The 12506-nt window shown below is 41.0% G+C and overlaps 1 protein-coding gene across 2 annotated transcripts in view; it reads right to left on the minus strand.

Moving 5' to 3' along the window:
* Positions 1-230: 230 nt before the first annotated feature.
* CNTNAP2 (contactin associated protein 2) overlaps positions 231-12506 on the minus strand; it is a 1227525-nt gene continuing 1215249 nt past the window's right edge. For both annotated transcript variants that reach the window (XM_054815498.1, XM_054815497.1), the window contains exons 23-24: positions 6776-6847; positions 231-5019 (exon numbers count right to left, since the gene is read on the minus strand). In XM_054815498.1, the coding sequence (XP_054671473.1) occupies positions 4820-5019; positions 6776-6847 (272 nt within the window). In that variant the 3' untranslated portion in view covers positions 231-4819. The remainder of the gene's footprint in view (positions 5020-6775; positions 6848-12506) is intronic.

Raw genomic sequence — 12506 nt, forward strand, 5'->3', positions numbered from 1 at the left:
TCATTTCTACCAAAACCCTACGCTCAGATCCTCAGCCCACCTCAACAAGTACAGATTTACACTGCCTGAGATTCTCCTCTCTAACAGATAATCAGGGCTGCCTGATGCAGGAGGAACATACTTGCGCTTCAGTAAATCTTCCCTTGTTTTAGCACCCTCTCTTCTTATGTATAACTGCGTTCTGAAGTCCCTTTTTTATGTACTGTGGGTCTTTTCTTAAGAGGCCTTTCCAAACTGATTTCCTGGTACTAGAGAAGGAAAAAAAATACAGACAATGATCAGAACATACAAAACATGAGGAAACAGCTGTTAAGGTAATTAAAACTATTTAGTATTTCATTTGTTTGGGGTTTATTTATTTTTTTTATTTACCAATCTGGTTTCTAATAGAACTTTAGTTAAAAGGAAAAACATTCACAGAAGATATTAGGCATATATACATGTTGTCCTCCTTTCATTCCAGTTTACATGCTGTTGCTTTTAGAAGGCAAGGTTTCCGTTTCATTTCTCTAGGATGGATAATGAAATCTGATTAACAGAATTTAGGTTCCACTTTTCAAAAATGACAACCTTTCAGGATCACCATGCTTGCTGGAATGTAAAATTGTTCAAGGGAGAAACCATATTAAAAACTCTTGCTTGTCAAACTGAGATAGCTTCACATTTCAACAGATACCCTGGAAATTAGATGCATCTGCTATTAAAATGTAATTATTTACTAGACTCTTAAACTGAATTCTTGTCACTACAATAAACTTGTACATATACACCACTGGTTTGGCAGTCTTACTAAAATATTTATGTTGACCATCCTTTCACCTACATCATGCTACCTAGAGCATGACATTAAAATGCTGCCGTACCTTTGAAGTGGTAACTGCTAGAAGAGATATAAAAGGTATAGGTAACGTTTAAGACATGAAAAATACAAAGCGGAAATGCTCCAGTACCAGTTAAAGATACATATTCCTGTTTAATACATCTGAATTTTCTATCAATCAATATGGAATAAGCACTGTGTGAAAGACTTGATTCAAAACCACCAGACTAGATTGCAGATTTCCCCTCGAGGCTGGGTTGACATCAAAATTAGTTTTCCACCATTTTGGCTCTTTGGAGCTCCAGAACTCATTACCTTGTGCTCTGCATGTGCTGTGAATGAGGATCCGAAATATTGCTTACATATTTCACTAACACTGAGAGCGCTAGTCCCCAGCCCAGTCTTGCTCTCCCCACCACTGGCAGCAGTTTTGCCATCGATTCCCATGGAATCAGGAACGAGCCTTTTAGAAACAGAACTGGGACACTTCGGTTCCCCAACCAGTACGAGACGCTACATTTTCCTGCACAGTTCAAATAGCTGAAGCAGCTAAAAAGAGGTGATAAGAAACTGATTATTTTAATATTCTTTGGGGAAAGTAGAGAGTTTTATAAAAGCATGATTCACTCTCCCCTCCAGCAGATTTTCCCAGTACAGGCATATGGATAGTACCTGGCAAACAACATGGCTTTTTGGCACAAATGAGTGGGTGAAGTAAACTATGGATGTTGCTTCAACCTCCGTAATACGCCTGCAGAGGAACAATAGATATAGTGCTAGCAAAATATACACGCTACTTCTCCAAGCCTGCTCCTGCTTCACTACGAGGCTGCTGAATGACCACTGCCTGTAATTAAACATATGCCAGTCTCAAAAATGAAATACAAAGCAGACAGGTGGGAATTCACCCACAGTCACCAAATGCCTATACAGAGACCAGCTGCTAGTCTACAATATCATACTTACGGTCCAGTTTAAGAAGAAACAAGAATTCTAATAATTAAAAGAGTTTCTAGAGTTATGAAAGTGACTGTGTCACAAAAATAATGACAAGATTGAAGATTATCAACATTTTAATACAGCACTAATGAACTTCGCATAAATAGATCCACGGTGTCCAGTCAGTGGAGAGATGCAGATGCTTGCATCTTGATTTCAGAAATTTAAAACCTGGTTTTCAAATTTAAGACACTAATTTACAACTATTGTTTGTGCAATGGTCAAAGGTTGTTTTCCAGATATTCTTGCTTACAGGGTTGTGGGAGATTAGCTGGTAATCTTTTAGAAAATCAGTGAGTAGACATCATGGGCCTCGCTACCATAACCCAGACAACTGTCCCTAGCTTCGCCAAGGACTCGGTTAGGCACAGAGACCAAGCCATCTTTCCCCTTAGGTGCCATCCTGAGGCATTTGGCAAATTTGCACTGTGGCTGCTAAGTCTGTCTCTCCCACATGAAGCAGCAGAAGACTCCAGTCTCTTAGGATACATAAATCTGATCCTCCTCCCAGATATTAAATTCAGATGAGTAACTTTTTGCTGCAAACCAAATCCCAATCTATGCGAATGATGCTATAGTCATTTCTCTTGGTAACCTGAAGTTATAGGCAAGGATACTTTTCAGAGTGGACTAAAATACCATTAAAATAAAATTAAACATAAAATAATATAGAGAAGAGAATGCCTTTTCAATCCTACAAAGACATCCATGATTGCTATGTATTTTGGGGAATAGTTAGTTACTGGTGCAGCCTAGATCCATTCCATGCTGATACTCTCCAAGGGGTGGAGACTTATCTTACACACACGATTAAATAAGAATAAGGACTCATCTGCTCGATTAAACACAAGAGAGGGAGAGGTTAATACTGGAGGCAAGGCAAAAGACTGCAGAGCACAAGAGTGACAGAGGTGATTTTTATGCCTACCCCTATCCCTGCCCTCTGCCATATAATGTTACCTGAGAAACAGTCATTTATTTTGAAACTGGCAACTTTTTTGTATGATAATTCCAAATCCAGAAACAGAAGAAATCAATGTGTTTGATTTGCTCTGATATCTATGTTCAATATATCCAGAAGAGGATTTTAGGCTACTGTTCTTAAAACCCAAACTATCTGGCCTTGTCTGTCTGACAAATTATGCTTATAAACTTTTTGTCTGGTAAGACTCCAATATTTTCTTCCTTCTCCGTGATTTTTTTCTTCATTTTAAAGCATTGACTAGCATAATGAAAGATACAACCAAAAAGATAACAAAATTAAAGATGCCAGCACTGCTCAGTGTAGTAGATTGCAGATTTGGGTGAAAAATAAATCTTTCTTGAACAGAAAAATGATTAAATCTATGCATACTAAGCCCAGCAATGTTAAAGATAAAGCAAATCCAAGACTGTCACGAGCATAAATACTTTTAAAGGGAAATTCTTGGTATTGTTGCTCTTCTTTCAGCACACAGCAAATGCCCTGCAATACATTCCTGCATTCTGTTCCACTGCAAAAACTGTCCCTTAAGGCCTCAAATTCCTATCAAATCAGAGCACTGGAGAACCACGCTCCTCCACAGAGAGCAAGCTAAAGCTATGTTATTGCCATCAAAGGACATTAGGTCTTCAGGCTGCCCCTTTGCCTTTCCTACAAGCTGCCTTACTGCTTCTCAGGCGACACCTATAACTTCCCTGGCCTGACAGGGGATGTGGGGTGCAATGCTGCACTTGGCATTGGCCTTGCTATTCTTAAAAATGCCTCACAAAGACAGCAAAATATTTCAGGTATATCTCTGTATTAAGTAACTCTCCACTGTGCGTTGTGTGTTTCTCACACGCTCTCTGGGCAGAGTTTCCAAGCCTCCTTTGCCTCACCTTCCTGCCTGTGCAAACACTGCCAGCAGAGGCTTTCCTTACAAATGGACTGAAACAAAGGATTTAAAGAATAAATTGCTATGCTAGAGTTGAAAAAAAGTATTATTTGAAGCCCGTGGGTTCAAATGCATTGACTAGAGCTGTACGAATATTTCTGCGACAGCCTATAAAAAAGAAACAGAAGCAAACAAAGCCTGGCTCTAATTCCCTACTACAATGCTTACACCTAAGTACAGTATATGCCAATATGCCACAGGTAGAGCTGAGTTTAAACTGGCACATGCCTTGGGTCACCAGTGCCATAGCCAAAGACACAGGAACAAACTAGGTCAAAGACTCACACAGCATCATCCTCCCTCAGAGACCAACAAAATAATAGTAAGAAAAAAAACCCCAAAGCTTCCTGTGCTTTATGATCATCCTCTCTGGTAGCAGTAGTAGTCATAATAACAGTATTTTTACATTGCTGATTAGAATTGTATGCAATCAACAAAGTGCCTGGGTCAAGATGGATCCTGCCAGGGTTGGCACAGGCTGATGACATGCTGAAAAACTGGTGAGTATGACTTGCATAAATCCTCACGCTCCTGTCCCACCCCCAGCCCTGAACCCCTGGTTCAACGCCACCAAAATGAACGGTGATATGGTCAAGGTGCAGGGCTGAGGGCAGCCTGTGGGGAAATGGCCAGCCATGAAGGAACACAATGCTGGGAAGAAAAGTCTGCCACTTGTTCTCAGGACAGAACTACCCATGTTTTAAACAGCTTTTAAAAAATGTAAAAAACCAGCCCCATTTCTCATTTCCTCTAAACACACACATAAATAGACAGGTATTACTGAAAATTTTAACCAATGCTGAAGCTGCAACACTGCTCTTTGTTGTAGTTGTTTGGATACAGAAGGGGCAATTTGCTGTAAATAAATATTAAAAAGTATTTTTTCTTAAATGCTTGAGATATTCTTTTTTTTCCTCCAGTCTCAGTGGTATTTTCCTGTCACTTGCTCCTCCACTTGTGCTGATCTTTTTACCGTACATGTGCTCAAGTGTCCGACACAGAGTGTTCTCTCCCCACTGTAAGAGTCATCCCAGTTCCACCCTGGCCCAGCTCATATCCCACCCCAGGCCCCATCCCCGTAGGCTTAGATAAGCCATTCCTTCTTGCTCTCGTCGATGGTCTCCGTGAAGTTGGGGTCATTGTTCATGATGGCAGCATCGGCACTCTCAGCTGACTCTGCCCCTTTGGCCTCGTTGGTGTGGTAGGTTCCCTTGTGGCGAAACATGTAGCGGATCAGGAACACCAAGGTGCAGAGGATGGTGAAGATCACCACTGCGATGACACCTACACAGAGGAGGAAAGAAAAGATGCCGCTAGCAAGGAGAGCACCAGATTTTGACACAAAGAAAGGATCCCACAACTCCTTAGCTGAGCCGAAGCTACCTGGGCAGTTAAACATCACCATAGTTACTTGGTTTCCACTGCTCTAATATTTATACAGTTTTTGCTATATACAAAATGTGACCAAGTAGAGCCTGCTAGTGACTTTCACCCTGTAGGTAAACTTCAACATTAATACCTACTTACAGAGGTGAGCTATGCTGACCATGAGGCAGAGGGTGCCGAGCGCTCCCACAACACGGGCGTGAAATGGTGATGTGTCACGGCCTGTGCAGCTCTTTGAGGCTGGAATCACTGATGTATACCTTCCAGTCAATGGCCGTATAGAGCTATCATAGCCCCTCAACATGTCCTTGAAATTTTGTTTGGCTCACTCCACTCACTAGTCACTGGCTCCACATAATTACAGATGTCGCTGCTTTATCATCATACCTATCCTTAATTGCTCCCTCTGCAATGGTCTGTTTGCAGTTCAGCCCTGTTATGGAGAAAGTCTCGTATATCCTACCCTCTTAGGCATAGGTAACTATGTGCTAAAACAGCACTGTTCCTTTTTTGGCCCTTCTCCTCAGACATGAGGATCTTCCAGAATGAAGACATCATACAATTTTCAGGTTAAAAATATCTTGTAACCAGCCAGAAATATGTTATGCCACTTTTGTAAACTGATGTGTTAGACAGCCAGCCTGCTCAGGTATGGCCTGAATTTTTCTGAGGAATGCAATGCTATCCTTATAGTATTTTAAAGTTTCAAAGTATTAAGGAAAAGTTTAAAGTAGTAATAAAAACAAAAATTAAAAAGGAACAGTAACATATCAAATCAAAACTAAAGCAACTAATCTAAACCTGGATATGGAAACATAGACCCTTGCGGGGGGCAGGCAAAAGAAACAGGAAATTCCATTAGACTGCTTTTCAGCAGTGTTGCTTTACATAACAAAACCCACCATCAGTATGTCATTTGATATTAATTTAGAACTGACTGAAAGCTATTAGGCCAATTTTTACAATTTTTTTTTTCATATGCCTTCAGAATTTGATGCAGTGGCAAATTTATCCCAGAAGAGTTACGGTGCAACATTTCCATACTACGGGACAGGGCAGAGAAAATTGCATGTGTGCATAAAATTAATCAGGATCCTTATTTCTGGAGGCAGCTGGCCAGAATGTCTCCAACTGAATGCTAATTCAAAGTTCCCATTCTGGTGTTACTTAACATCACCTATCACACTGAATGGGACTCTCCGGCACATAAGTTACAGCAGAACTTGGCCCCTAAAAAGCAAGACAGGATCACGAGGGACTTTTTGTCAAGAGCAAATAGTGTTTGACAGATTCATGTTGAATCTGCTGTAACTGGAAATGTGTCCTTGCCATTTCATATGAATGAATCACTCTGTTAACAGAAGTAACTACTGCAAAATAGCTCCCCACGTCGATGCTTAATATATGGATTATGAATATCAGTATTTTGCATTTGGTTAAAACTGAATCTGAGGGGACAAACTAGGTGAGAACAAACCATTTCACTAGGACGATGTTCCTGAATGGACTTACACAAATTTCTGTTTATCTTTGTTCAGGTGTAGTTTCCCCACACAGTCAGCTCTTAGCAAATAGCTTGAATATGTTACCAACTGCAATTCAGCTGTCACTGTCATACTGCAAAGTATCTTAGAAAAGTAGATGGTTTTCCTACCTCCAATAATGGCAGAGTTTCTGTTAACTCCATCTCCTATAGCTTGACCGTTGTATGGGAAATCAGCACTGGCTGTAAATAAGGAATTAAAGATTCATGTTGCTATAGCAGTGAAACTTCACACAGTAGTTCAGAAATACATCCAACATCCTCAGATACAATTTAATGAAAATGGTGATCCCTAGATATTTATCTGAAGAAAAGAAAAGATCTTTCACTATTATCTAATCCCTCAGAACTCCTTGCTTTCTCCTCTTAACAAAAATAAAAAAAAAAAAAAAGGAAGTAATTACCCTTGGTAAGCACTGCTGTTAATACAGGTGGTCATTTTGTTACCCTACTAACATAAATTCCCTAAGTTTCTTTAACACAAAACCAAACAAAAACCCTTCTTTCAAACGCGTGTGGTCATACATATTATTATGGAGATTTTTGCCTTTGTTACTGCTATCCATGAAAGGCTTCAGAAGTTTCCAGGATTTAGTGACCACCATGAGTACGACTGCAAGCTCTTCGAAAGAAAAACTGCTATCCCTTTTGCTGCTGCACAGCCTAAGGTAAGCAAGTGGCTGCATCTTCTGTTGGTCAGAGCAGTAGAGCAGTTACCCAAAGATGCCAACACTTTCGCTACTCTAGGGGAAAGCCCAATGTGGCAGCTTAGCCACTCCTGCAGGTGCTTTAGAGCTAAGATGCAAGACTGTGAGTTGGAGGAGCTGAGGCATGGCAGGCAGGAGAGCCCATGGGAGAGGAGAGCCTCCAGCAGACAGGTGAGGAGAGGAAGCACAGCCAGATGTACCAGCACCTGCCAGCAACCTAAAAAGGAGGGACACGCCCTGTGGCAGAGCTGGATGAAGGAATCAGTACAGGTTTAAAGTAGAATTTGGATGGTGGTCTTGTTTTTAAATTCCAGAAAACGTCACAGGGGCTTTTCAAAGGCAATCCCATCAATTAAACCTATCATCAACCTCTTCTTTATAGTCAGACATAGCAACTAGACACTGCAGTGACTAAGCAAGCCCAGGGAGCTTAGGTGAGTGGATACAATCATTCCCTTCTTTGCCACTGGACTATGGCATTGATTTTGAAATAGAGAAAATGTTGTTAGAAGTATTTAACTGGAGACAGCTAAAATAATCAAAGATATTAATTACTTCTTAGGTCAGTATTTAAAACCCAGCTGTTTCTCCCTTGCTTGATGGATTAGGTGATATTGTATTAAAGAAATCAGTTGCCTTTACAGGCTAGTGATGCATTGACTATACTCAAAAACTGGCTAAGGGAATTCAACTGGCTTTCTGTTAGCATGGAGTAAAATCCATAATAAAGTTCCTTTTGTATCATGAAGCAGCTGCACAAAGGAATGAATGGCTTCAGCTCACCACGTGGCCTGAAAAGAAGTTTGGCGCTAGAGTAGCCTTCTGTGTGCCTACTCTGAGGGACAGTCAAACCAGCTGTGTGTTGAGCAGCTAGTTTTTGGCTGGTCGCCTGTGGGATAAACAAGAGAGCATTTCTCAGGGCTCAGTGGAGGGGGCCTGGCCAGCAGTTTTTGCCAGCAGCACTTGTGCCTTTGACAGTTGTTGGTGCTCTGGCTTCTGAAAACAGCATTTCTGCACCTCTCTGAAACAAACCAGGCTAAAAAATGTAAAAGACAAATAAATACCTGATTCCGTATCAGTGGACTTTGCTCCAAAGAAGAACATTACTGTGCAGGACCATGAATGTTTCCTACAGAGACATTTTGGCACAAGGTCCATAACATTATCCTTCCAGCGCTGAAAGGGAAGGGCTGGCAGTAGGAAAATAAACCCTAATTTTAAACCTTCCCTCCCTGCACTTCAAGGAAATCCTAAAGCCAAATAACACTATGTAGAAAAGCATCAATTTACCAAATTGCAAAGAAATTGCTTTCTGCCATTCTAACCCAAAAGGAGGCCCCTTGCAATAGGAGCAGCAGCACTACAGGCAGTTAACAAGTCCCACCACTTGCCACTTGGTTTGGAGTTGCTCTCCTGTGTCCCCACACAAGAAATCTTAAAATCAGCAATGGTCACAGTTCCCCCTTCCCTTACAACTGAATAGTATATTTTATCTTCTTTTAAAAGGTTGTTTTGAGGACCACTGAAGTGTGAAGATGAAGGCTGCTGTTCACGTCAGCATTATCCCTCCCAAACTGCCACATCACAATGGCTGTGCTACAAGGGATTCCTGGCAGATGGAAGACCATGGCTGATGATGTTCAACAGCCACTGAAGTACACCGCAGGATACTGAAAAATGTGAAGCATGATGTGAAGCTACGTCTTTGATCTTGTCTGAGAGCTGTTGCTAGGACTGGCCCTGATGCCTCCATCCAAACCTGCTTTCCATTGCATCTAGTCATTATACACACTCAGGAGGAGATGTCCATTGGATCAACAAGCAGATGTGACTCACTCTGAGAATCTCATCTCTGACAAAGAGGAAACAGGAACATGTGTCTGGGGGCAGGGGCCAACCTATTTCAACGAGTTCACCATCAGATTGTGCCCTGCTGCAACTGCTGGAGAACTAGGAGCGCTGTAGTGAAAAAAGGAGATTAAATGTTCATGAATCTTTTTTTAAAGCACCTACAGCAGTGTTGGCAGATATTATCACCATAATTCATGAATTCCTGTTCTGTTACTCTTGTGTCAGCAGGAGACAAGAGGGGTTTTTTGACTGAAAAATTATACCTAAAATCCCAGCCAAATGTGGGGTTATAGAATATCTTTTGCTGCAGAAGTGGTTACACCAGTTTTTTACTATTAACTATTTATTATCTGTATTACTACAGATGGATAGAGGAGGAAGAAAAGAACTCATTACTTTCTTTTTTAGGTGGAAGTTCCCTTGAAATTCTTCTGGGCAGCAGTAGCTTCTCAAATGATCAGAAATAGCTACACACCGAGGGTCTAAGAACTGCAAATGGTTAACTCCCATCACAGCAATTAGGCAGAAGAGGATGTATGAGGGCACATTCTCTGACCCTCCAATGTGAGCTTAACAACAGAGCACCGTCACCAACAGGTACCAAGTGCAGGTATTTCAAATAGCAGTTATGTCATTCAAATACACAGTGATTCGTCTCTGACCTTACTACTACGGTCACATTCCTTGACATCATTAAGTAACTTTGTGAAGACGACAACTAATGAGATTCTTTCCTCCATTGCTGCTGAAATTCAGGAACTAAACATGTTCAGGAAAGAACATGTTAGAGCAGGCTGACAAAGGGGCAACAGTAATACTGATGCTCTGGCAAAAGCACAGAAGCCTACAGAGTGCCATTTACAGGTTGTAAAGAGTAACTCCTAAAATGTTTTAAAATGACTGGTCAGGTAAAATTAATATTGTTACTAGTGACTCTCGTGTTTCATGGCAATGTAAATCACAGTAGTATAATAACTAGCTTGCAAATCTATAATATGCAAAGAAATACAGGGTGAGTTGCTAATGGACAAGTGTGTGCCTTCATTTCTCTGTCACAGCTGGGAACACCTCTTTCCTGTTCAGATTCTTCCATTATCACTGTGACATTAATTCTAACTACATGTCTCAGCAAGCCCTTTCACACTGCCTGATACTTGTACCTTGACAGCTTCAAATCATGACCTGCCCACAGCAAATAGGTCCCAGAGAGCTGCAGTTACTCTATGCAGTAACCCTGCAAAGCCCACATGGACAGCAAGTGGGTTGTGACTATAATGTAAGGTGGGTGTGGTGAGGATGCTCCAGGAGTTCTGGTCTACATACTATGCTACCTAATTGTTAGCTGAAGCTATGAATAGAGCTACTCAGTTTTCCTTTATTTCCTGGTCTACAAAGGTTGCTTTCAAACAGCTGATTCCCATCTGGTTTGGGGACTGTACTGGAAAGGTTTACTTACCTTAGGAACTTTTTCTGAATCTTCCCTAGGTTTTTCTGAGCAGCCAGGGTCTCACTTGTGTGAATCAAAACACGAAGAACAGAGCAAAGAGCTTTTATTCTATCCTGGAAAACAGTTGCATATTGGCCCAAGAGAAGTGCTACTGGTTCCCTGAAATCCTCTGCTCATGCAGCTGTGGCACAGAGCCAACGGTTTGCTGTCAGGACACACCAAAGACGTTTTCCTAAAACCTACAGCTTGTGTAGGGATGGATTGAACTGTACCAGGAAATGCTAAGCTCATCTGTGGCTTACGCACATCACTTCATCTGGTTCCCTTCCAGAATCCAAGCTGGGGAATGCTGTCCTTTGCATTCTGTCTTCCTGCAGCAGGCCATCAGGTTTACTTCAAACACCATCATCCTGAAGCTAACTTAGTTAAAAGGACACAGCATACTTTGTTTTCTCTTTCTTTCATGGGCTGCTGTTTACAAGACCATAGTTTCAATAACAGAGTAAATCTACAGAGTCTGAACTTAGGTTTTGCACTTCTCAACTTTCTAGTATTACTCTCAGGGTAAATGGAGTTAATGGAACTTTGCAGCACCTAAAAGGGTGATTAAAGACTGACTGCAGGCAAAATCCATGTTTTGGCCATCATTTTAATGACATTTGAAATTTTAGATGACCACAGAAATGCAGTAGATGTACCATCATTTGGCACGCTCAGCATGGTCATTGCCACAGCCAGCTGCAATACAGCAGCACTCACTGAATGGAAAAGGGACATGGGACTGTGTAAACAGACCATAATTAGGATTAGACATTAAAGATGACAGATGTCGTTGATTTAACACAGTGAATGATAATTTTGCTTCATTATAGTATGCATGATTTTGCATCTGCCATTTTCAGAGGAAGAGTTTTTACAATGGATCCCACATAAAAGCGTTCTGCAAATTCACAAAATTGAAATGCAAAATGACCCTGCTAAAGTAGAAAAGTGGTCCAGAAAGTGGGTGTGGGCAGGGAAATGAGCAAAAGCCTATTCAGTAAAGGCAATGGGAAAACCAACACCAAATGGGGACACTTTTCAGCTAGAGAGCAGTACTGGGAAGTACAAAGTAAAAGGCAAATCTCATTTTGACATACACTACCAGGACTGTTACACATAAACCATTGGAAGCAATTTTTTTAATTGAACTTTTTTACTGAGTCTTAGTTAAAATACACCATGCTACAAAGGAAGATACAGTTTAGATTTTCTCCAAAAAAGGAAGGGGGGTAGTGATCATAGGTCTAAACCAAACAATGGATGAAACCTGTGAAATGCTAGAAACAGAGTTTGTTCAGCCTAGAACTAACACATGTTGCGAGGCTGCTGTGACCTTTCAGCTTTACAGATGTCCACAATTTTGAGAGGTATTCACCCATTATTAAGACCAGCTGTGTTTTCACATAAATATGAACTAAAGAAGCAATGGGAACAACTGGATCTGGTGATCACAAGGTATATAAAATCCCCAGCAATTAAGACATTGATCAAAAGTAGAACAGCGAGAGAACAAAATAAAAGCAAAGATGAAAACTATCATTCCTTCTTTCTAATTCTATTTTGCAGCCAGGCATCCAAGAATTGAGCTTGCAAAGAAAGTAAACACTCACTGACACCTTAGGATTTTGAGAAAGTGTTTGACACTAGATCCATTCAGTAATACATTTCTCCACAGGACCATAACACAGAAGAAAAGAAAAGCAAAGCAAGCTCTCTGGCTATGTTTTGCAAAATTATGTCAACTCCGCCAGTCAGGTGAGACTGCACTGCTGCAGTTTTAAATTACAGAGCACTC

This window comes from Grus americana, chromosome 2 (assembly GCF_028858705.1).
Source record: "Grus americana isolate bGruAme1 chromosome 2, bGruAme1.mat, whole genome shotgun sequence".
NCBI lineage: Eukaryota > Metazoa > Chordata > Aves > Gruiformes > Gruidae > Grus > Grus americana.